The 26,625-nt window shown below is 41.4% G+C and overlaps 1 protein-coding gene across 4 annotated transcripts in view; it reads right to left on the bottom strand.

Moving 5' to 3' along the window:
* Window positions 1-26,625, bottom strand: part of KCNIP4 (potassium voltage-gated channel interacting protein 4) — an 871,913-nt gene that overhangs the window by 9,124 nt on the left and 836,164 nt on the right. For all 4 annotated transcript variants that reach the window (XM_077477713.1, XM_077477712.1, XM_077477711.1 and 1 more), the window contains exon 5: window positions 2,932-3,039. In XM_077477713.1, coding sequence (XP_077333839.1) covers window positions 2,932-3,039 — 108 coding nt within the window. The remainder of the gene's footprint in view (window positions 1-2,931; window positions 3,040-26,625) is intronic.

The following is a 26,625-nucleotide window of genomic DNA, read 5'->3' as shown; positions in this document are numbered from 1 at the left end:
GCCCGGCCAGTGAAAGTGGGCGGCGATCGAGACCCAGAAGCCGACTGCCCTAACATGTCAGCAGCTGGACGGGGAGCTTGGGGACGTCACATCGAGCATTAGAGATAATGTTAATGATTTTGAGAATTTTATATTATAAGTAAATAATTATATATAGAAAAAAGGTATTACAAAAGAAAGAGAGACAATAATAATAATAACAGAAAAACAAAAAGGGTTTACGAGTGAAAAATGCTTAACAAAGTCCTGGATTCTGTGAGTTCAGCAAAGTCCAATCAATGAGCATCAGATGGATCAGTGTTGGCTCTCAGAAAATAAATCTTGGCTAATGTTTTTTGTTTGGTGGTAAAGGAGAGCTCCAGACTGCTAATGCAGTCTCTCTTTTATGGTCCCTGAGAAGGGTGTTGGCAGAAATGATCTGACCAATGAGAAGTTCCGAGGAGTGGCTGATGGGATGTCACAGTCCTTATGATCATGCAGCTGCCAATCCCTCAGGTACAGTTTTCTAAATGCATTAATATTTAGAGTATACCACCTGCCATGATCTGGTGACCCACATATTGTTGGGCAGCATACAATTGCCATTCCAGAGGTACTAAAATGATATACCTCAGATAGGCAAGCCCTACAGGAGGTGGAAGACATATATTCCACCCCTTGTATATGATAGCCTAGTCATGTGTGACCTTGATGAGTATCTTCTCCACCATTTAGATATATTTAGCAATACAGTAGCTTTATCATACCTGTTTTCAGGAAAAATATGTCGTTTTCAAAACTGTGAATTGAAGCAGAGGTCTTTTGCATGTATGGAGGGTAGCTATCAGTATAGATCAAGACTAAATTGTTTTTACTATATCAATTTGCCCTGTGTAAGAGATTTTATTGCACGCCATGTATTCTTAATGCATTTAATTATTCTGAGGTCCACAGTTTGACAAAACTGGAAAGCTTTTACTGCTTTACAAGGGGCTAATCCCAATTTACTCAGTGGGAAGTATTGATAACCTCTGTAGATGTTTACTATTAACCAACAGTGAGTTGATAAGAAACTTCCAGACCTCCTGTTAAGGCATTCAATTCATTATTAGCAGATTTTGATATTAACATCCTAATAAGGAAGTGTGAAAAAACTTATAATTAAATATTGCAGCACATCATTTTTTATTGAGAAGCCATAGGTCTACTTTAAGAACAACTTTTCAGTTCTGAATATTTATCTTTTTTATCTAGCTGTCACCTAATTTCCAAAATGTCATCTGGAAAAAAAGTAATGTTCTGTAATGAAAATGGTCTTTACACCTTTATATTCTTTATAACCAAAAGATCCCATTTGACTGGAGCCTTTTTGTGCAACCTGGAGGGGGTCCTTGGATCACTCGCTTCTCAGGCTTCTGTTGCTTTCATTAGTCTGTAAGTCCACACAATGAAATAGTGTAGAATAGTGTAGAATAAGAATATTTCATGGTTGTGCTGCAAGCAGATGTCACCAACAAGTGGCACTGCAGCTGGACTCCTTCCCAGGAAACGAGTCTATCCCTGGTCAGAGTCACCCTCTAGTCTACAGCTGCACAGTCAAGGCTGTCAATGACAATTTCATACATCCCACACAGCCAATGCTGTATCTGTTCTCCCTTACCTTGCTTGCCAGTGAATACTGACCATTTCCAGGGCTGTGTGCAGCCACAGAGATTGTAGAGGAAAGCTGCAACCACCACCAGGGAGAACAGAAGAAGCAGTAATGCTATTGCTGTGCAGCATGGGAAAGGACCAAGCCTGCTGAGAGGAGCAAGGACTTGTGGGAAATGTAGTCCCCATAAAGACTGTACCTGGTGCTACAGAGTGTTTTGGAACTACAGATCCCAGCACTAGCAAAGCCCTGAAGAGGAGAAAAATAACTGAAAGGACTGTTCCTGGGCTTGCGGCAGTTATTGGGAGGACACTTTGGAGCAAATAATGTGCAGAAGGCTTGGGGTTGGGTGATTTGTTGCAGTTTCGGGAACACAGAGAGGCAGAGTTGCTAACTGGTCTGTGGGAATGCAACTGTTAAGTCTGATGTCACTGCCTGGTCAAGGAGAGGATGTTGTAGCAGATCACATCACTGAGTCCCAGATGGAAAGTGGGAGGAGTCAAGTCATTATGCTGTGTATCGGTGAGATGCCACTGGCCATACCCTCTGCACGCTATTTAAAGTAACAGTATTGCTGCTTGGGACACCATTTATGAACTTACATCTGGGTTTGTAGGACTCACATTTGAGCGCTCCAGTGCCAGGTTAGGGGCCCAATGCACTGGTCAGTGGAAAAGAGTTTGCCATAAACTGTTGGACCACTATTTTTGCATTGCCCATTTGTCAGGACCTCTCTTAGTGTTGAGATAAGGCATAAAGTCTCTGGTCCGCTTGTTATTTACTTTACACATTATTTTGTAACTGTTTCCATGTATTTGATAGTGTTTATTACTCCTTTTCCATTCTTTGGTTATTGTTTTACTGTGTGTTGCCCAAATAACTGATTTCCCCCCAGCATTCGTGTGTGAGAGGATGTGGCATTACTAGGATGGTCATTGACATTGGGAGTCAGGGGTCCAAAACATCAGCAGTTCCTGTTACGGGGGTAAGTACTATACAAGGGACATGCGGGATACAATTTTATTATCATTGAACTTCAAATAAGAGATGTTACTAGTTAGGGTTTACATACACTTTAATGTGGGCTGGGCCAATACAGCAATCCCTGGATGTAAAAACGGAAGCCCTGGCAGGTAGGCTGTATTTCATGTATTCATTTCTGAGTTAACATCACTAAACATGTGGCTTGTTCATCATTAGAGCAGAATGCTGCAACAGATTAATTTGTATTACAGAAGTGGTGTAATTCTTATTTGTCTCTTTATAGTCAGTTAATAAAATACAGACATAGCGGTGCTTACCTCTTTAGTTATATAGCCATCTTTATTGATGTCATATAAATTAAAAGCCCAGTTAAGCTTTTCTTGTATTGTTCCTCGTAGCAGTGTAGAAAGTCCCATTACAAAGTCCTACATTACAAGAAGAAACGTTAAATTAATGGTATGTTGAGCAAATCATATCACAGTGGTTACCAACCAGTATTTCAAAGGCCTCTCAAGTACCTTTCATGCAGACGGGGAATCCAGGGGACAGTCAGTAGTCACTGATGGACACTTACAAGCAGGGAGAGTTTATAATCATCGCCTAACAAGCTCTATAGTTCTGTAATTTACCCTCCCTGGGTTTCTTTATGTACATGTTATTGCAGATTAATGTGCATCTTAAATAGCAACATAGGGATTATGTTCTACAGTGGGGGGACATATAACAGCCATGTTACAGCTATACTATCCTAATGCCTGAGTTTAGGAGCATGCAGCCTGCTATGGTAGTCATCAATCCATTATACTAGGTATGCAGATTGTATGTTCTCCCTGTTCTTGTGTGGATTTCCTCTGGGTGCTCTGGTCTCCTCCCACACTCCAAAGACACAATGGTAGGTTAAATGGCTCCTGTCTAAATATTAGACATGTGCATTCATTTTCATCCGAATGCATTTTCATCCGAATTTCGGATATTTTCGTTATCGTTTTAACAAACGATAACAAATGTGCAGAATCCGAAAACCGAAAGATCCGACATAAACAAATGCTTTATTATCGTTTTCGTTGTGACAACAGTTCGATATAGATAGGAGATTCGACATGATGCTGACAATAGTGATATGCGTCCATCGAACCTGTGGTCGAATGTGCCTAACCTTAGCTCTATTAGTCCAAGATTATTCTACATAGAGAGAAAAGATTCAACATAGAGATAAAAAAATCAACATTATAGAGACAATAGTAAAAAAGGTTGAATGTGCCTAACCTAACTCTATTAGTCCAAGATTATTCTACATAGAGAGAAAAGAGTCGACGTAGAGAGAAAAGATTCAACATTATAGAGACAATAGCAAAAAAGGTCGAATGTGCCTAACCTAACTCTATTAGTCTGAGATTATTCGACATAGAGAGAAAAGATTTGATATGAAGATTCGACGAAGCAGTCGCCGCGAGCGGACATTTATGGTCAAATGCTCCGCCCATAGGCTATACAAGAATTCTAATGTTGGTTGACTAGTAATAATAAGTAATTAATAAATATAATTATTACTAGTGTCATACAACATTAGAATTCTACTATAGCTTGTAGGCAGAACATTCGACTGGAAATGTATGATTGCGACGTCGTGCAGTTTAGCTGCTCCGTTGAATCTTCTTAAAACATTCGACAGACACCATAAGTCTACAATGACAGATTCGACCTTAATTATTTTGGATTTTCGGACGAATGCATTTTTTAAGGAAACCAAATAAATAAAAACTAATTTCGATAGTAACTAAATAAATGTATTTTTCAGATGAAAACGAAATTCCAAAACAACATATTTCAGTGTGCACATGTCTACTAAATATTGACTTTAGTATATGTGTACAAATTGGCTATGCACACGTATTACCACATTCAGCATGCCAGTCCCAAGTCCAAGTCCTTCCAATTGTGGGGGGCGGGGGGGGGGGGGTGTTGGGGGGTGGTGGGGGTTTTGGAAAGACCTGGCAATCTAAATAATGCTAAGCTAAATGCAAAAGTTAGATATATCAATATCTTCAATTAAGTAAACGTATGTGTACTGTCTTCTTTAAAGTAACCCTGCTACAATAGTAGTTAGTTTTGAATGACTCCATACCTGTAAAAGTAGACAGTATATACAATTTCTGCTGCCTGAACCACTGAAAGCCACACCAATCCTTATTAATTTGCTTAAGTCCTCACTAAAATGAGCACATCCAGGAGTTAATCTAATGGGTCAACTACAGTTCTCACTTGCTCCCTCATCTGACCTCCACCCACAGGATTCCTGCTGGGTGCCCCCACAGCAAAGCAGCTTGCTCTGTGGGCACCCAAGCAGGCACGCTCCCGAGCTGCAGCTCTGTGTGCCCATTCACAAACAGAGCTGTGGCTCAACCCCACTCCCTCAGACTCCTGTTTGGCTCACTGGCTGTGATAGACAGCAGCCAAAAGCCAATCAGGCGTGCGAGTCCCCGGAGAGGCAAAGGGCTAGGGGTGCTGCTGCACATAGAAGGTTTCATAGTTGGTGAGGTTGTGTGTGTGTTCATCTTCCCACAAATTCTTATATTCCGTATATTATGTTTGCTCAGAAACATATCTAATAGTTTTTTAAATCTATCTACACTCCCTGCTGATGTCACCAACTGTGGAAGGTAGATTCCCATCTTTACTGCTCTAAGAGCAAAGATTCCCTTATGTAGTTTAAGATTGAGCCGCTTCTCATTCAACTTCATTGTGTGGCCTCATGTTTTCTTTAGTGACCTACAGCTTTCTCACTATTCTGCAGTTATCATTGAAAGATTTAGCAGAGAAAAGGGTGCTTCTAAGTGCAGTAAAAGACACTTTAATGACAAGGAAGGGTTAAAAACACTTACAATATGGAAGTGAAAAACAAACATAGCAATGAATCCATAATGTCGAGTGAGATACCTCCTGGGAGTAAAGATAGATGCAAGTGGAAGTTCCAGCTGACCAGCGGTGGGACACACTGTGTCTCTGATCCAAAATGGAGAGCCGTGCTATCAGAACAGGCAACCAGAAGTGATGTCAGAAAGGGTAGGACATGTTTTGGAGCATGCCCATGAATGAGAAGTGGCTCCTTCTTGGTTTGAAGAAGGAGCGACTGGGCATGCTCTGAAAAATGTCAGACCCACTCTGACGTCTCTTCCGGTTGCCTGTATTTCATGCTGGTCCTGCATCTTGGATGGAATCACGTCCATATTTTAAATGATTTTAACTCTTCCTTGTCATTAAAGTGTTTTTTACTGCACTTAGAAGCACCTTCTTCTCTGCTCTGTTTTTCCTATAGAGTGTGCTTCCCTCTTCTGAAGTGTTGCTATGGTGCATTAATCACACCTAAAGAGCCAGTCATGTACTGTTTGTTAGAGTCTCCTTGTTATCCAGAGTGCCTTATTCTCCACACTTCCTACCATTGAAAGATTTGTATATTGTAATCCTATCTACTCTTAAACGCCTCTTCTCCGGGGAAAATAAGTTTAATGTTTGTAGTCATTTCTCATCACTGAGGTCCTTCAGCCCACTTATTAGTTTTGCTGCCCTTCTCTGGACTCTCTGCAGTAAAAGAAAAACCTTCCTGAGGACTAGTGACCAAAACTGGAGGGCATACTCAACATGTGGCCGAACCAAAACTCTGTAAGTGGTAGAATTATAGTGTTATCTCTTGAGTAAATACCCCATTTTAATGTATGATAGTAGTCTGTTAGTCTTGCTTGCTGCAGCTGGCATTGCATGCTATTGCTGAGCCTGTAATCTATTAGGACCCCCAGACCCTTTCCCATCCTATTCTATTTTCTCCCCTTAGTGAGTAAAGCTGGTCATAAATAGATTCAAATTAATTTCAATTTTTTATTTTTTTTTTGGGAGGAACCCGGGGCCGCAAGGTGCGTTCGAAGTGTCAATGATCAATAATTTCAATTTTGATCCATCTGTGGTCATTCTTGTTCATGAGAAGTCGATCTAATGATGTGTGTATTATGACTGCTAAGAAATCCCTAGTGTCAGAACTCAGAATACAAAGGCACTGCGGGGAGGATTCCTTCATCCACCATGAATGTGTGGATGGGGGAATCCATTAGTTTTGTTTTTTTTGATCAGCCAGCTGGCTGATCAAAAAAGTAAATATGATCTATTTATGGCCAGCTTAATTTGCATGCATGAGCAGGGCCGACACAAGGGGTGGGCAGGAGGGGAAGCTGCCCCTGGCGCAATGGTTTATAGCAGGGGTAGGGGGCTCCCTGACCGTAAACCTAAGGGAAAGGGGGGCGCAGTTTGGCATCTTTGCCCTGGGCGCTGGATGACCTTGTCCCGGCACTGTGCATGAGTTCTCCATTAAAATAGAACTAAACTTGCACATTGACTATTTTTGGCCCTTTTTACATTTCTTCAGTTGCTTCCTGGTTTCTGGTCTAGGCCAAAATGATGTCATACAACCCCGGAGTCTTCATGGGGATTTTTTTTCCTGTATCTGAAGGAGGCGCTTTCTCATGTAAACACATCCTCCTGCCTGGGTGCCTGAACTAAAGAGAGATGGATTCCAGGAAGTAAAGGCTACTCGAATCACCTGCCCTTACTCAAGATGGTCACAGCTAGAAATGCTAGGGGGGATGTTTTTCATAGTGACTTCTCAACAAAGTAAAGCATTAAGACATGGGTGAGTTTGCTTTGAATATTACAATTAATTAGATAGCATTTTCAGTTTGTGGTGCTCAGATACAGTGTAGTTTACACTTTACACAGGTTTGTTTTTGACATCTCTGCCTCATTGGGAGATTTAGTTCCGCTTTAAATAACCCCCCGTCATGTATGCAAGCAACTGCTTCCAATTTTAAGAAGCTAAACTGGTGTATGCCAGAGTCTCTGGCAATTCTGAGCATGCTTTTCCTTCTTTTTAATAGAAATATCAAAATAAGGCCACATGTAGGGGCCAATTAGTCCCTATTCACATTTTTCTATGATTAAAAGTCCAGATGCAGCCGTCCCTTATCACCAGGGGGGTGATTACCAGTGCTGGGAATGGGCTGGTGAGGAATTCCCCCCTCCTGAACTGAGTGTCAGCACTATGCTCTCCCACAGTTTTCTCAAAAGGTATTTTTGACATGGCTTCAGGGAAGACTGGATACATTCATTTAAATCAGAAAAATCCTTTATTGATTCACCTGAAAAACGAAACATTATTCACGATTCCAGTAAACACATTTCCCAATTCTTGGCTCTGGCTCAGCAAGGCAATGTATCTTATATTTACTGTATATTGATGAGAAGGGAACATGTTTACAATTTAAAACAAAGAATACAATGTACTTTCTATTCCCAATTAAAGTATACTGAACCAAAGATTGTTTTGTTACATTTTGCTGTTGCAGAATGATAATAATTGTTTATTTGCCTAGAGCCTACTTGTGCCTCTGCATTGTTCATTTGTTTTTATGCTTTTTTTTTATGTTTTACATACAGTTATGTTCATTTCTATAAAAAGCACGTCTTTAAAAGTGAAGGATTTTTCAAAAGCGTACTGCAATAAAATGCAAAGGCCTCATCGGTCTATAGAAACTGTTAAAGAAAACCAGAAAACAGGCAATTCCTTTAAAATGAAGAGCTAAATTAAATACAGTCACATGTATACTTTCCATCCAATGGGGACAATTTATTGTCTGACACCTGGAAGAGTTCTGTGCCAGTGTGTAGCCCCTCCTCTACATCATGCTGACTGATGGCACTGTTTGCAAGCCCCAATTAAAAAGACTGGGAAAGAACGTGGCTTTTTTGGGGGGTGGGGGATATATATAACAAACACCTTCAAATGCACCTGCATTACTAAAGGGCCCTAACGTCAGTCGGCAGAAGAATCACTTTTGCAGAATTGTGAATTGGTCCCTTTTTTCCCTCTTGGTCTCAGTCATTAAATTGTTGCTATATTCAAATATTCAAAGTTCAGTGGTGGCCTAGGCTTAGCTTTATTGCCACCAGTGTGCACCAGCACTATAGCCTTAATATTGTTAGTACCAAATTGAGGCTGTCAGTTGTCACAATATTTGGTGGGGAGGATATTGTTCATGCCGACCCAGAGACCGTTTTATATTTTGTGCTTGCATGTCTATTGTAGAGCCAGTTGTACTTCAATTGGTTACATTATGCCACTGTTAAGTTAGACCTTGTTATATTTCTTTGTTTTCCTGAGTCATCCTTGCTTAGGGATATTACTGTATACTCATTGGCTCTGCTAACCTGCTTCATGTAAAGTTTCACCACTCAGTGTCACAAAACTTGTGAGTTGCTACCCGTTTGTGTGAGTATAACCTGGAATGTCAGAGTTCCAAATATTACCAGCGGCGCTTGCAGAGGTAGTGCTACACAATCACTAATTTTATAGCTTAAGCTTATGTAATTTTTTTTTTTTTTTTGTAGTACATGGCTTCCTTTAATTTGAAGAATGCCTTGCTGGCTGTTATAGTTTTAATCCTCTGCCCTGCTATATTATGAATGAAGAGAACTATATGAGTCAAAGACAGGTAGATGAATGGTTCTCCTCCCCCATTCATAGAGCACTTTTCATTTAAGTAAGCTATAGTACATATTGAAGGGATAAAATATGGTGCAGTACAGGACATTGGTGTGCCATTCAAAATCAATGGCATTGCAATGATCCAATACACATATAGTGCCTTACTGCATGTTGAAGTAACTCACTTTTTACCATGTGCTACCACAATGCGATGGTGTGAATGAGCCTTTAACATAGTCCTCCTTTTATATTGCCCAGAAAACACAAAAGAGGTCTTCCTCTCCAGACCTACTCCATGCCTTAAAAAGGACCTAGCAATAATATAAAGATTATTTTTATTGCTGTCTCTGAGTTTTCCCTTACTTTGTGCTGTGTCGCCATGTCTGGAATTAAAGGGTTAGTTTCCCTTTACCAAAAAATTGCCTATAGGTAAAAACAAACTGTGCAGCTTTGACCAAAATTAAATAATGCTCATCTATAGGTGCAGGCCAGTTATGTACCTTCAAATGCCTGGTTAACAACTCCAAGAGATGGTATCCTCCTGTCCTGCCCACTTGGTAGGACGTTGTTAAGAAGCTCCCAACCATTACTGCTCGCTTTCATCATTACAGGAATAGGCTCTCAAACCTCTATACATGTGAAGTTCATTATATCCTCCATTTTAGTAATGCTGAGCTTAAAGTCGGAACCATAGCTCACACCTGTGATAGTGTGAGCACTAAAAGCTGGGAGCATCTTTACAACATTCTAGCAATGGGACTGGACAGGAAGGGGATCACCATTAGTACAAGTTTTTCAGCCAGGCTGGGAGGTGCATAAATGGCTTTCACCTACAGCAAGGGCAATAATTAACCTTAAACTACACAGATTGTTTTTACCTACAGTCATCTCTTAGGTGCATAGGCACTTTTTGGTTAAAGTGAATTAAATCTTTAGAGGGAAACAGGGAAACCCTCTTCCCCTTGCTCACCACTATCACTTATAAACACAGAAGTCCGGCTTATGTGTTGACAAGTGACAGCTCGTCTCCCAATGGCTCCCACAGATGTGATCTCCTGAGTGTCTCCCACTGAGTGCAGGATGGGGTCAAGGGAGATGCAGGTGCCCAGGGTGCATCTGCCTTGTCCCCACCCCCATCCCAACACCCCCACTGGATGATCTCCCCACAAGTGAGAGAGGGAGGTGCAGGGAGGTACTAGAGCTGGCTGGGTGCTTCAACTTAATACAGCAACACAAGTAAGACATGTGGAAGATGGTGGAGCTTTTAAGGAGCGAAGGAGAAGATGGAGGCAGTAGAAAGGGAGCTGCATATAGAGATCAGAGCTGAAGAGGGGTGAAATTTTAAATGTGAATGGGAGCTGTTGAAGAAGGCTGAACTCTGCACTCTCTGTAGTGCACCCATGAACTTTGCACCCTCTATGCAGTTCACCCCTGAACTCTGCATTATATACGCAGCAAACCCCTAAACTCTGCACTCTGTGGTGTAACCCCCCCCCCCTCCCCAAAACTCTGCACCTTCTATGTAATGCACTGGTATTTATTGCCCTTTTAAGACCCTTCCACTGTTGGTGAAATTTGACCACACTCACTATATGATGCGGTTCAGAGTGTGTGTGCGTTTGTTGAGTTGTTATGGTTCCTGAGTTCCTGTACCTATTTTGTGAGAAAAAAAGTCATGAAGTCCAGAAATATTCAATAGGGGTCCTATTCTTTTTTATCTCTGTGTATTGTAGTGTTGTTCATTCTGATTGGCACCCTAATGGCATCCTAATGCACAGTTGTGGACCATATATATGTATGTTGTGATCTACAGCATTAAAGTTGGGCTGCTTTACTGCTATGCACAAAAATGCAAGAAACATTGCACCATAATGAATGTGAAGTAATACACTATGACACATCAGCAAAATCTCAATTGAATCTAAAGCCCAGGTGCCAGTAGAGGTGAAATAACTGGCATATGGTGGCAGCCATAGAACAACAAAATGTATGCCAATGCAATTGAGAGTCTGAATCATCCCTCTGAAAGGACCCAAACACTGCACAGCACCTCTGGGTACTAGACAAACTCCAGGCCTTGTCACTTTTCCCCTGCTGCAGATGTAATATGTTTCAGTAGGGACAAATGTGTCAGAGGCAAAGAATCTGACTGTCTTTGCCACTTGTTGCAATAAAGATGGTTTGAAGGCGCAATAGAAAGCTAAGTGTGGCCTCAGATTATTACATCTACATGCTGCACACAAGAAGAATGCTGAAAACATCAGGGACGTAATTACGAATAAAATGACCTGATCCTTGTAATACATAGAGAACTTGCTTTCTGTATGCATATCAGTGAATGAAACATCATCTTCCATTTCCACAGACAATGAAGACATAAAGACTAGGCAAACAGCTGCTAAATGTTTCCCTCATCTTCCTGCAGGGATGTAAACCTGATTAATGTGAATCATTTGCTGCAACAAACCTGTTTAATATGCAATAAACACGAAATATATTACAAACGAAGAGCCTGTAGATCATGCACAAGCAGCACCAAGCTTTTCTCTCAGATCTCTGAAAGTAAAATGAAAAAGGTATGGGTAAAAGTGTCACATTTTTGGTTATAAAAGAAAGATATTCGTTACAAAAAAGGCTTGGTAGCTGCTTTGCATATCTAGGACATTCCTCAAAATGAACTGCTTGCCTTATCATATCTTAAGCCCATTAAGTATATCTTATTTCATATAACACCCTTTAGCATGCCGAACCCAAGAGCCCATCACCGCTACACGTGTACACCACAAACATTTCAGTGACACTACTGGAGTGTAAATCTATAATATATATTATATAATACACAGGCTAATGTCAACACGTTAGACCTTTCTTACTAACATTGCTGGAGTACTGCTTGTTACTGAGAAATTTGGTTCTTAAGTATATCTGACACCAAATCCTTTTTTAGTTTTCAGCAAAGTGTTGAAACTTCCTGACTCCAGACATATTTGGGGGCACAAGGGATGTGGAAGCACTTTAACATTCTTGCCATTCCCTATTTTATTCAAGACTAAAAGGAATGTTGGCCTACAAAAACTATAAATCAGGCCTAGAACATCCTAGTTTTCTAAATTTGTGGAAATCTTGCCATGTAATTACATTTTGTTTTACAACATTTTAGTGGAGATCCATTTGGTCCATTTTGACCCAGCTCACATGATTAGCCCTAATGTCACCTTGCTCCCCAAACTGTACTCCAGAGGAAGCCATGATGGTGAAAGTAACAGCATACTTGAAGCGCATGTATGTCCACAGGGACCTAAATGGATTATTGCTCTGAAAATTAGTAGTATTATAGTAGTATTTATTTATTAAGAAAAATATGGGGATGTCATTGCTGACCCTTCTTCTAAAAATGGGAAACATATACACATCAGGAAGGTAAGAGAAGGTGCATACTTGTTCTGATTCATGAAAAAAGAGAGTCAACATGGTGAGCACAGGCAAATATTGACCAGCTCCTCCAGCTGAGACCCTGTGCACTGCACTATTCTTCATTTTCAAAGCTATTGAACAATAGTAATAAATGTAAGGGGTGGAACCAGGCTTTTGACTATTGGCCCAGATCAACATTTACATATAAGGGCTCGCAGGAATTATAACTCAAATGGAGCCCAACATGGAAGCAACAATTACCTGGAGGTGCATGGTATTACAGTCCAAAGGAACTTTACAATTTTCCCTTCATGCCTCCATTACACAAAGGGGAGAATTTGCCATAACTGGAGCACCTGTGCATGATTTCCAATCACCTTCTATCTTCAGCTTGTTCACTTAAGCTTTCAAAATGAAAACTAGAAGCCAACTGGTTGTCATGCAGTTATTTGTCTGCTCCAGTCTTAGTAAATTCTCTTCAAATTGTCTCTCTAGGACCACCATGTTGATTTACAAATCTACTTATCCTTAGGAAAGGAGAGCTGATTCCCAAGAACTTCCATAACTAAAAATCTATGAAACCCTGCTTAGATTGTATAGATTATCCTCATGGTTTACTGCACGATATGCATATTACAGTAGATGCTAAACACATATACTTTGTACTCTACTATGTTGCAAAAAGGGGAACAGTTGAGGAGCAAAGATAGATGTCTCCCTCCACTGACTGATGGATTTACTGGTACCACATCCTTTGAAATAAGTACCGTATTTATCGGCGTATAACACACATTTTTCCCCCTTAAAATCAGGGGAAAGTCGTGGGTGCGTGTTATACGCCGATCCCCACTGTCTGCGAGTCAAAAATACTGAGCGCGGCCGAAAAATACTGAGCGCCGCCGAAAAAGACAGAGCCGACTGTACTGTGTACTCGGCTCGGCTTGCAGTCCCGCCCATACTGGGCGGGACTGCGAGCGGAGCCCATCCGAATACACAGTACAGACGGCTCGGTCTTTTTCGTCAGCGCTCGCTAGAGAAATAGCAGGGAGGCGGGACTACGAGCGGAGCCGAGCAAGTCGGCTCTGTCTTTTTCGGCGGCGCTCGCTCGGTCTGTCTTGGCGGCGGGAAATTGAAACATGGGCAAGGCTGCAAACGGCGCTGGCCAAGCTGCAAATGACACTGCAAAGCTGCAAATGACACTGCAAATCTGCAAACAGCGCTGGGCAAGCTGGAAATGACACTGATCATTCTGCAATGATGGACAAGGCTGCAGATGCACACTGATAAGGCTGCATTGACTGGCATTTAAATGTAAGTTTTTTTTTCCTTAAACTTCCCTCCTAAAACTTTTTTCCTTAAAATGCCCTCCTAAACTTGGGGTGCGTGTTATACGCCGATGCGTGTTATACCCCGATAAATATGGTACATATCACAGAAAAAACATAAACTGAAAATTTTACAGGTATCACACCAATAGTGGTTGAAAAATGATATACTTTATTAAACTATTCCATATAAAATATTTGTATATTCTAATAAAAAAATAAAAAAAAACTGAAAAAAGGAGCAAGGAAAAGGATATTACTTTTTGGCATACTACAGATTACACACAACATTTGGTAAGACATGTTACAGATGATATCCCCCCAAATATTATATACCACAGGGACTCCAACAGATAGGTGTCTTCTACATGTTTTGCAGGGCAAAGCCCGCTTCTTCAGGAAGAAACTGCTATTATGTGTCTGCTGCGCATGCTCAGGCCTGTACTGGCCATCGGGACTACCGGGAGTTTCCCGGTGGGCTGATTGGCTCAGTGGGCCGGTTGTCAGACAGTGTGTTATGTGTTTGAATCACTACACTCTCCCTGGACTCTCCGTGTCTGTCCTGTGTTACAATAAGGCTGGCGGCGGCAGCTCCGCTCCTGCACCCGGCACACAAGCACCAACCCCTCGTGATGCTGCCATTTACTCCCCTAACATTACAGGCTGCCTCCTTGTCCCGGCGCCATGACGTCACTCACGGCTGGAGGGCGGAGGCGGCCCGGGGACATGGGAGGAGCCGGAGCATAGTAAGCTGCTGCCCAAGCTTTGCTGTTTGCGACCGCAACCAAGAGGAGCCAGCGCCGCCGAGGAGGAACCTGAAAATTCCTTACAGCAAGTCCACTCCAGACAGCAGCACAGACAGGGTCAGGGGACAAAGAAAAGTCAATCAGTAAGTAAGTAAGCACTAAATAATAAGCTAATCAGATGCTATATGGGATGCAGGCTGCATGGCAGCATGCTTAATAATAAATTGAGAGTCTGTCTGTTACTGTCAGTGTCTGTGATTTCTCTAATATGCAGCATGGCGGGGGAGGGGGGAAGGGTAAATGTACTGCCACTGGTCATGGTAACTGATTATTATTCATCAGTTACCATGGCTAGTGCTATTAAATTAATAATTGACCAGTGGCATTAAATAATAATCAGTTACCGTGACCAGTGGCATTAATATTAATTTACTGCCACTGGTCAATTATTAATTTAATGTCACTGGCTACAGTAACTGATCATCAATTACCGTGAGCAGTGGCATTAAATTATTGATCAGTTACCGTGGCCAGTGACATTAAATTAATAATTGACCAGTGGCATTAAATTAATATTAATGTCACTGGTCACGGTAACTGATTATTATTTAATGCCACTGGTCAATTATTAATTTAATGGCACTGGCCACGGTAACTGATGAATAATTTAATGGCACTGGCCACGGTAACTGATGAATAATTTAATGGCACTGGCCACGGTAACTGATGAATAATTTAATGGCACTGGTCACGGTAACTGATGAATAATTTAATAGCACTGTCCACGGCAACTGATGAATAATTTAATGGCTCTGGCCACTGTAACTGATGAATAATTTAATGGCACTGGCCACAATAACTGAGGAATAATTTAATACCACTGGTCACGGTAACTGATGAATAATTTAATGGCTCTGGCCACGGTAACTGATGAATAATTTAATAGCGTTGGCCACGGTAACTGATGAATAATTTAATAGCACTGGCCACGGTAACTGATGAATAATTTAATGGCTCTGGCCACGGTAACTGATGAATAATTTAATGGCACTGGCCACAATAACTGAGGAATAATTTAATACCACTGGTCACGGTAACTGATGAATAATTTAATGGCTCTGGCCACGGTAACTGATGAATAATTTAATAGCGTTGGCCACGGTAACTGATGAATAATTTAATAGCACTGGCCACGGTAACTGATGAATAATTTAATGGCTCTGGCCACGGTAACTGATGAATAATTTAATGGCACTGGCCACAATAACTGAGGAATAATTGAATGCCACTGGTCACGGTAACTGTTGAATAATTTAATGGCACTGGTCACGGTAACTGATGTATAATTTAATGGCACTGGCCACGGTAACTGATGAATAATTTAATGGCTCTGGCCACGGTAACTGATGAATAATTTAATGGCTCTGGCCACGGTAACTGATGAATAATTTAATGGCTCTGGCCACGGTAACTGATGAATAATTTAATGGCACTGGTCACGGTAACTGATGAATAATTTAATGGCTCTGGCCACAGTAACTGATGAATAATTTAATGGCACTGTCCACGGTAACTGATGAATAATTTAATGGCACTGGCCATGGTAACTAATGTATAATTTAATGGCACTGGCCACGGTAACTGATGAATAATTTAATGGCTCTGGCCACGGTAACTGATGAATAATTTAATGGCAATGGTCACGGTAACTGATGAATAATATAATGGCTCTGGCCACGGTAACTGATGAATAATTTAATGGCACTGGTCACGGTAACTGATGAATAATTTAATGGCTCTGGCCACGGTAACTGATGAATAATTTAATGGCACTGGTCACGGTAACTGATGAATAATTTAATGGCTCTGGCCACGGTAACTGATGAATAATTTAATGGCACTGGCCACGGTAACTAATGTATAATTTAATGGCTCTGGCCACAGTAACTGATGAATAATTTAATTGTTCTGGCCACGGTAACTGATGAATAATTTAATGGCACTGGTCACGGTAACTGATAAATAATTGAATGGCTCTGGCCACGGTAACTGATAAATAATTTAATGGCACTGGCCATGGTAACTGATGTATAATTTAATGGCACTGGCCACGGTAACTGATGAATAATTTAATGGCACTGGTCACAGTAACTGATGAATAATTTAATGGCACTGGTCACAGTAACTGATGAATAATTTTATCTTATTTTTTTGCGCAATTGTGTATAGTTTACATTCTGTTTTTGTGCGTGTTTGCAAAATTAAAGTGGGCCGGTCTGAATGAAGTCCAGGGCCAATTTTCTGTCCCAGTCCAGCCCTGCGCATGCTGAAAATATATGTACACATCTAAAAACAAAGCTTCAACAGATGCCACTCATAAACAGATGGACCCCTCAATGCTTCTCACATGGTTGCGGAGAGACAGCTATGAATACAGAGTAATTTCTGGTGGTGGCTAATAGAAGTAAAAGATGTTGCCAGCAATGCCAGGTCATGAAATCATCCTTTTTAATTTCCTCTAGACCCCATCAATGTGTGACGCATGTTTGAAAAGTCGATTATCATCAATGGCAGCCAGTGTACATATATTTTCAGCATGCGCAACAGACACATAAGAACAGTTCCTTCTTGAAAAAGTTGGCTTTGCCCCATGAGATTCACAGAAGACACCTCTCTGTTGGGTCCCTGAAGAATATTATATTTGGAGCAATTCATTTGTGTTTAATCTGTAGCATGCCAAAATACAATATCACCACATGTCACCACAAAGCTTCTAATCCAGGTTATCCAGGTTATCTCTCACTTTGACTACTGCAACTCTCTCCTCTTTGGCTTATCTCTAAATACTCTATTCCCTTTCAGTCCATCATAAATGCTGCTGCCAGGCTCATCAACCTTACAAACCTCTGTCTCTGCTACCAATCTCTGCCAGTCCCTCCATTGGCTGCCTCTCACCCAACAAATTAAATTAAACCTGGCCCCCAGCTACATCACTATCCTGGTCTCAAAATACCAACTTAATCGTTCTCTTTGCTCCACCCAAGACCTCCTGCTCTCTAGCTCCCTTGTTACCTTATCTCATGCTCGCTTCCAAGGTTTCTTCTGAGCCTCTCCCATCCTCTGGAATGCTCTACTTCAATCTGTCCAACTATCTCCTACTTTGTCTACTTTCAAACGATCCCTGAAAACGTATCTCTTCAGAGAAGCCTATCTGGCCCCCAACTAAGAACTGTATATTTATTTTCTCCATCAGCACATCACCCACTGATATTACCTCTTGTATCTCTTGACCCTCACTCTTAGATTGTAAGCTCTAATGAGCAGGGCCCTCTGATTCCTTCTATATTACAGGTTATAGTATTTGTACTGTCTACCCTCAAGTTGTAAAGCGCTGCGTAAACTGTCGGCACTATATAAATCCTGCATAACACAAATAAAAAAATAATAATAATAATATAATTTTCCTTGCTCCTTTTCTTGGGGCTTTTTTTTTAAATATACACATAATTATATATTTTATATATGGTTTAATAAAATGTATACTGTTTATTCTACTCCTGGAGTGGTAAGTATAAAATTCTAAGTTTTTAAGTTTAGGGTTTTTTCTGTGATTATCTGTCTCAACATGGTTCTAAGCCAAGGGTTAACCATTTTCCCTTTGGTGCCCCATTTATATTTCTGATCCTAATCCACAGCACTGTGCCCAGTAAATATATATATTAAGATACATATACTTTTTTTTATGTTAGACATTTTTGGATGCACCTGCTTTAGAGGTTACAAATCAATGGGGGTTAGTTACTAAAGGAAAATCCACTTTGCACTGAAAGTGCACTTGGAAGTGAAGTCGCTGTAGATCTGAGGGGGACATGCAAGGAAAATAAAAAATAGCATTTTAGCTTGCACATGATTGGATGATAAAATCAGCAGAGCTTCCCCTCATTTCAGATCTGCCCCTTAGATTTAGAGTGACTGCACTTCCAAGTGCACTTGCAGTGCAAAGTGGATTTGCCTTTCGTAAATAAACCCCAATGTGTTGCAGGTGAACCTATACTTGCACTTACTCAGTTTGCAGTTCTATTTTCTTTACTGGATTGGTTTACATGCTCTGCACTGGTAAGTTATTCTACACAACAGACAAAGGCAACACTCCATCACTGGCAGTTCTTCATGTCCACTATAGGGACATATTTTATGGAATCATTTTTTTATTCAAATACTGCATTCAAAAACAAAATTCAGACACAAGTGAATAAATAGCTATTCGTAATATTAATGCAAGTCTCTGGAGTGTGAAATTCAAATAACAATTTGTATACAAGTTGAAGAGGAATAAGCTGGCAACCTATAATCTTACAAATAAGACCAATTTAAAGCATTGCCGCATAAAGGAAACTTTATTTAAACAACTGTGAGTGTTGTGACAGGAAATTATGATCTATACCAGCAGACAAGTCTTATTTTGCCACCTTTCTCCCAAGAGACATATTGACTTTCCTCTCTATTGATTGAAACACAATATAGTTAAATTATCTGGTCAGAAATGAAATCAGGTGTATAGCAATTATGAGGATATTCAATATTTATATGAAATGCATTTCTGGAGATAGCATTCCAGAGTTTACAATATTTATAAATTATTAGATTGATAAATGTGCTTTTGTATGAATGTTTTTCACATATACAAAATACACAAATACCATGAAACAGTACACGCTGCATAGTTTTCAAGACTGTAAAATCATTTCCAGGCACCTTTATTTTTTATGCATTTAATAATAAATATTTTAGGACTTAGCTATGTACTTTGAAAGCTGCATTTCTATGAATGGAACATGATCTCCTGGATAAAGGGAATGCTGTCACAAAATATTAATTTAAGAAAGTCAGAAAAAAAAGTAAAAATACTTACCAGTCCTGGGACCCATGAATTTCATCTTCCTTCACTTCAGCTTCGGAGTGTGTCAAATGCCAATGTTCCACCCTTATCCGATCCATTCTACACATGCCAAAGATTTTTCAGCCAGTGTAGGTTTTAAGGAAAGGTTGTTTAACCACTTTCAGACCGGACCATTTTGCTGGTAAATGACCAGAGGTCTTTTTACAATTTGGCACTGCGCTGCTTTAACTGGTAATTGCGCGGTCATGCAATGTTGTACCCAAACAAAATTTGCGTCCTTTTCTTCCCACAAATAGAGCTTTCTTTTGATGGTATTTGATTGCCTCTGCGATTTTTATTTTTTGCGATATAAATGGAAAAAGACCGCAAATTTTGAAAAAAATGATATTTTCTACTTTTTGTTATTAGAAAAATCCAATAAATTCAATTTTAGTCATACATTTAGGCCAAAATGTATTCAGCCACATGTCTTTGGTAAAAAAAAAGTCAATAACTGTATATTTATTGGTTTGCGCAAAAGTTGTCACATCTACAAACTAAGGTACGTTTTCTGGAATTTACGCAGCTTTTAGTTTACGACTGCCTATCTCAGTTCTTGAGGTGCTAAAATGGCAGGGCAGTACAAACCCCCCCCAAATGACCCCATTTTGGAAAGTAGACCCCCTAAGGAAATTGATAAGTGGCATGTTGAGCCCATCGAAGATTTTATTTTTTTGCCTCAAGCGATTGAATAATGACAAAAAAATATATATTTTTTTTTTTTTACACAAAGTTGTCACTAAATGATATATTGCTCACACATGCTATGGGCATATGCGAAATGACACCCCAAAATAAATTCTGCTGCTTCTCCTGAGTACGGGGATACCACACGTGTGGGATTTTTTGGGAGCCTAGCTGCGTACGGGGCCCCGAAAGCCAAGAACCGCCTTCAGGTTTTCTAAGGGCGTAAATATTTGACTTCACTCCTCACTACCTATTACAGTTTTGAAGGCCATAAAATGCCAAGATGGCACAAAACCCCCACAAATGACCCCATTTTAGAAAGTAGACACCCCAAGCTATTTGCTGAGAGGCATTTTGAGTCCATGGAATATTTTATATTTTGCCACAAGTTGCGGGAAAATTACAAACTTTAATTTTTTTTTATTTTTTTTTCACAAAGTTGTCACTAAATGATATATTGCTCACACATGCTATGGGCATATGTGAAATGACACCCCAAAATAAATTCTGCTGCTTCTCCTGAGTACGGGGATACCACATATGTGGGACTTTTTGGGAGCCTAGCCACGTACGGGGCCCCGAAAACCAAGAACCGCCTTCAGGTTTTCTAAGGGCGTAAATATTTGACTTCACTCCTCACTACCTATTACAGTTTTGAAGGCCATAAAATGCCAAGATGGCACAAAACCCCCACAAATGACCCCATTTTAGAAAGTAGACACCCCAAGCTATTTGCTGAGAGGCATGTTGAGTCCATGGAATATTTTATATTTTTTCCACAAGTTGCGGGAAAATTACAAACTTTTTTTTTTTTTTTTTTTTTTTCACAAAGTTGTCACTAAATGATATATTGCTCATGCATGCCATGGGCATATGTGAAATGACACCCCAAAATAAATTCTGCTGCTTCTCCTGAGTACGGGGATACCACATATGTGGGACTTTTTGGGAGCCTAGCCGCGTACGGGGCCCCGAAAACCAAGCACCGCCTTCAGGCTTTCTAAGGGCGTTACAGTTTTGAAGGCCATAAAATGCCAAGATGGCACAAACCCCCCCCCAAATGACCCCATTTTGGTAAGTAGACACCCCTAAATTTACGGGTACACTAGTGAGACTAGGTAATAAATGGCGGGTGCCCTGAAACTATAAAAAAAATAACTAACCAACCAGCGTCACCTGTAACAGTTATTTGGTGATCACTGGTGAAAGGGTTAACTAGGGGGCAATCAGGGGGCTTTATGCGGTAGTATATGGGGGTCCCTGGCGCTATAAAAAGCTGCGGCGAACCTAAATACCTACCTGCCTAACTAGCGTCACCTGTGACACTAATACAGTGATCAGAAAAACGATCGCTTATTAGGCTGGGTTCACACTGGAGCGATGTGGGAACGCCACGAATGCGCGGCGGGTTCCCGCATCACATGCCTCCCGGCGGCAGTTCACACTGCCCTATGCGAACTGCTGGGAGTGTCAGTGAAATGTTAATGACACCCCCAGATCAGTTCGCATATCGCAGTGCGATCTGCAAACTCGGATCGCATGGTGTGAACACCCATGCGATCCGATTCTGCTGCGGACCAAAAAAAGGGTCCCGTGCGAGTTTGCGGCGGGTGCGGCGGGTGCGACACAAATTCAGCCATACTATCTGTATGGCTGAACTCGAATCGCACAGAGATCGGATGTGATTTGCACTGCAGTGCGGTGCGAATCACATCCGTTCTCATAAACCGCTGCAATGTGAACCCAGCCTTAGTGACACTGGCGACGGGGGGTGATCACGGGGTTAAACCTTTATTGGGGGGGTTAGGGGGGTACCTTAGAACTAAAGGAGGCTAACCCTAACTGCCCTAACAGTTATTACAGTCACAAATGACACCCGCCGGGTGATCAGGGGGTTAAACCTTTATTAGGTAATAAATGGCGGGTGCCCTGAAACTATAAAAAAATAACTAACCAACCAGCGTCACCTGTAACAGTTATATGGTGATCACTGGTGAAAGGGTTAACTAGGGGGCAATCAGGGGGCTTTATGCGGTAGTATATGGGGGTCCCTGGCGCTATAAAAAGTTGCGGCGAACCTAAATACCTACCTGCCTAACTAGCGTCACCTGTGACACTAATACAGCGATCAGAAAAATGATCGCTTATTAGGCTGGGTTCACACTGGAGCGATGCGGGAACGCCACGAATCCGCGGCGGGTTCCCGCATCGCATGCCTCCCGGCGGCAGTTCACACTGCCCTATGCGATCTGCTGGGAGTGTCAGTGAAATAATGACACCCCCAGATCAGTTCGCATATCGCAGTGCGATCTGCAAACTCGGATCGCATGGTGTGAACACCCATGCGATCCGATTCTGCTGCGGACCAAAAAAAGGGTCCCGTGCGAGTTTGCGGCGGGTGCGGTGGGTGCGACACGAATTCAGCCATACTATCTGTATGGCTGAACTCGAATCGCACAGAGATCGGATGTGATTTGCACTGCAGTGCGGTGCGAATCACATCCGTTCTCAAACCGCTGCAATGTGAACCCAGCCTTAGTGACACTGGCGACGGGGGGTGATCACGGGGTTAAACCTTTATTGGGGGGGTTAGGGGGGTACATTAGAACTAAAGGGGGCTAACCCTAACTGCCCTAACAGTTATTACAGTCACAAATGACACCAATGCAAAAAAAAAAATTAAAAAAAAAAAAAAGCAATTGGTGTCACTGTGACTGGGGGGGCAGGGGTAATTGGGGGGGTGATCGGGGGGTAAAGGGGGGTGTGAGTGTGCCTGGCATGTTCTACTGTATGTGTGGTGTGTTGGTGCAACTCACCGAACCTCTCTCCTCGGTGCCGGAACGAAAAATACCGACACGGAGGAGAGAATACATCACTTCCTCTCCTGTGTTTACATTACAGGAGAGGAAGTGATGTCACAGAGGATTTCCATTCGTCGAGAGCGATCGCGAGGGGGTGGCCATGAATGAATGGCCGCCCCCTCATCCCGGATCGCTCTCGAAGGAATGCCGACCGCCGCAGGCACCGGGGGGGGGCCCGATCGGGCCCCCCACCCGCGGGCAGGCAGGGACTTATATATACGCCCATATGCCTGCCCGTGCCATTCTGCCGACGTATATCGTCGTGCGGCGGTCGGCAAGTGGTTAAAGTCACTGGCAGCAGGGCTAACACTTTTTTACTTTACCTTTACATTTTTTTTTTGCATATTATTTATATATACTGTGATTCTGTACTTGCCACAGAGGCACTCCTCCAGCTCTGTAGCTCTCATTTGCCCTCTTATGACTAACCCCCCCCCCCTTCCTGGCAAACTCTCACAAGAGTGAGAGAGAGCGCTGTGTATGATGTCATAAGCCTAGGCTAATAACCAGACAAGGCACAGGAAGTGGGCTGTATAAGGTATTTACTGGCAGGAAAAAACATTTTTTACTGTCCAAAGTTAAAACAACAAGGGCAGAGGATTTAATAGATGGAAAGATTAAAAAATTACTGAAGTTCTGCTTTAAAGACTAAACTTTTTTCTGTCATGTGTTGCTTAAAAGTTAAAATCAGGATTTTTTGCTGGAAAATTACCTGGAACTCCCAAACATTATATATATATATATATATATATATATATATATATATATATATATATATATATATATATATATATATATATATTATTATTATTATTCAGGATTTATATAGTGCCAACAGTTTGCGCAGCGCTTTTTATATATATATCTATATATATATATCTATATATATATATATATATATAAAATTCTCTTTTTTATTCTCATACATATATATATATATATATATATATATATATATATATATACAGTATATAAGAGAATAAAATGGCATTTGTTGCAATATTTTATGTCACACTGTATTTGCGCAGAGGTCTTTCAAACGCAATTTTTTGGAAAAAAATACACTTTAATTAATTAAAAAAACAGTAAAGTTAGCCCAATTTTTTGGTATAATGTGAAAGATGATGTTAGAATCATGATCTTTATTCTAAGCAAAAAGATTGTGGTTCTCATTTTAGCCAGAATCGTGCAGCTCTAATATATAGTGTATACAATTGTGACACAAGTCATATTGCATTTGAATGTTATTAAAAATTATCTTTGCTTTTCAATCTGCAGCCACTGTCATTTTCTGTAAAATGCAATATGGCTACATGGAGGTGTTCTGTATACAATCATTTCCTGCTTGTGTGATTGGCTCATAGATTTTTCCAGAAGTCTGTACTAAGATACAAGCCAGATTTCCGGAACCGACTGCAACAAAAATTTAATTTTTGGTAAGATACTCCCGATAGGAAATAATGTCTAAAGGGACGCAGACCCTTCAATATTTCCTCATTAGAGCCTTGCAGGTGCAGCAGCTGATTTATAATTATGAATCCATTCACTTTCCACATGGACACAAACACATGGATTTCTATAGAATAACAAAAAGTAGGAATCTACAACAAGTTTTGTTAAAATCCTTATAATGTACATAGATCACAAAGAGGGGATTTTTTTTCTCAACAAAAGTGGAGTTACCCTTTAAGTAGCAGGGTTTCAATTGCAGTGAACTTTAAAATTATATTCCATGTTTTACATATCAGAGATGCTTTTAGCCACCAGGAGCCCTCACCCATCTCTTTCTTGTGCATGACTTTTAGTTGTGCAAACAGCGGAGATGTCAGGGATGCAAAATGGGACATGTACAGATAGAGACCTGGGGAGTGGTTTCATTGTTTGTTAGCCTTAAAGTGATATTAAAGCCTTTCTTTTTCTATATAGAAAAAAGGTTATACCTACCTGCTCTGCTCAATAATATCAGACGTAAAGGTCACTTACCTCCTCTTGTGGCAGTCCGTGCCAGAGCTGTCTACTCCTCCCTCTTTTGAGAGCCTCCTGTAGCAAGCAGGAAGTGAGAGGAGCAGTGCTAGAGCCAGGGACAGAGCTGGAGCAGTGACATGGAGCCAGGTGAATATTTAGGTAGGGAGGAGGGTAGTGGGGTATTTTTTTTACCTTAAAGTTTAACTAAAGGCAAAACTTTTGTAGCGGCATAACCCGTTGCAAGGCGGCCTTAACTTAATGGGCTTACCGGTTACCTTCTCGTGGCCTGCTCTTCCACGTCTATGGGTTCCCAGGGTTGATACCCAACGACTTGAACACTGACACAGATGAAGTCCTCTTTAAAAGGTTTTATTTTGCAGTAAGAACTCTCAATTAACACAGTCTCTTAGAGAACAGAGGGCACAGGTAAAGAACTCAGGCACCTTGAACTGCAGGTCTGGCAAAGTCTCTATTTCCACCCAGAGAGTAGCCACTCGCAGCTGGGTACTTCAAGGCTGAACAGATCTCTAGCCAGAGATCATGGCAGTCAGCATGTTGACTCAAATTTGAACAATCAACTAAGGGTGAACAGGAGCCTCCGTACCTGGAACGTTTCCCGTCTCCTCAATGGTATTGGAAAAGTGTGAATTCGTCAATGTCCTTCTCAACTCAGTAACCAGGCACTTCTCAGGATGCCACTTGTCTGCCCTCCTCCGAAGAGTCCTCCCCCAGTCACTTCTACGAGCTGCAGTGTCCCTCCAAGTCGAGAGCACACCCGGACACTTTGAATCCTCCCTCAGTTACTGCGCCTCGGACCAGCCAGGTCCGAGACTCGGGAACAGATGGATCCCTACCCCAGACCAGACAGGTCTATCAGGGGCCACCGACAGGAACATGTTGCAGGGTGTCGAACACCCCGTGACCGGGACCCCTCACGGGGCTGCCCCGGTCCTGGAACCCCAACAGACCACACGGGTCTCACGAACAACTCCGGAACCCTGAACACGTGACCCACACCCCCTTAAGTACCCCTTCCCTCCACAGCGGGCCCTGGCACTCCCACTGATTTGCTCTGAAAAGGTCGATACCTAAACATCCAACCAGACCCGGTTCTGGCCTGTCATGTGCACCTCACCATTCACATGATCAGGCAGAACTTCCAAACACAGCCTGGCCAGACTGGTGTTAATGCCTACCTACACAATTAACCCTCAAAACCTTTATTGTTCTGAGACCAAAAACTAAATTTACATGCGTATGACATTTGATCCCAAATGTCATCCGCTACACTTTTTTTTGGATGGCGGAGAGATTGTTTATAACACGTCAGTTTTTATTACTGCCTGTGTTCCCGTGAGGGAGATTCACCTTATTTCTCCTGTTTACTGTTATCATTGAAAGTGAAAATAAAAGAATATCCTCAATTTTTGATTGTACTCAGAAAAGTAATAGAGGGGAAATCTTTTAATGGTAACACTAGTTCTGGTGAGCCTGGGGTCCCCGAGAGATTCCCTTAATTTTCAGGGATTTCCTCTCACTTCCTGT

Source organism: Lithobates pipiens, unplaced genomic scaffold, assembly GCF_037356315.1.
Source record: "Lithobates pipiens isolate NorthernLeopardFrog02 unplaced genomic scaffold, aLitPip1_a1.2 Scaffold_13, whole genome shotgun sequence".
NCBI classification, from domain to species: domain Eukaryota; kingdom Metazoa; phylum Chordata; class Amphibia; order Anura; family Ranidae; genus Lithobates; species Lithobates pipiens.
The sequence above is the reverse complement of the archived record's forward strand: the minus strand, read 5'-3'. Positions and strand labels throughout refer to the sequence as shown.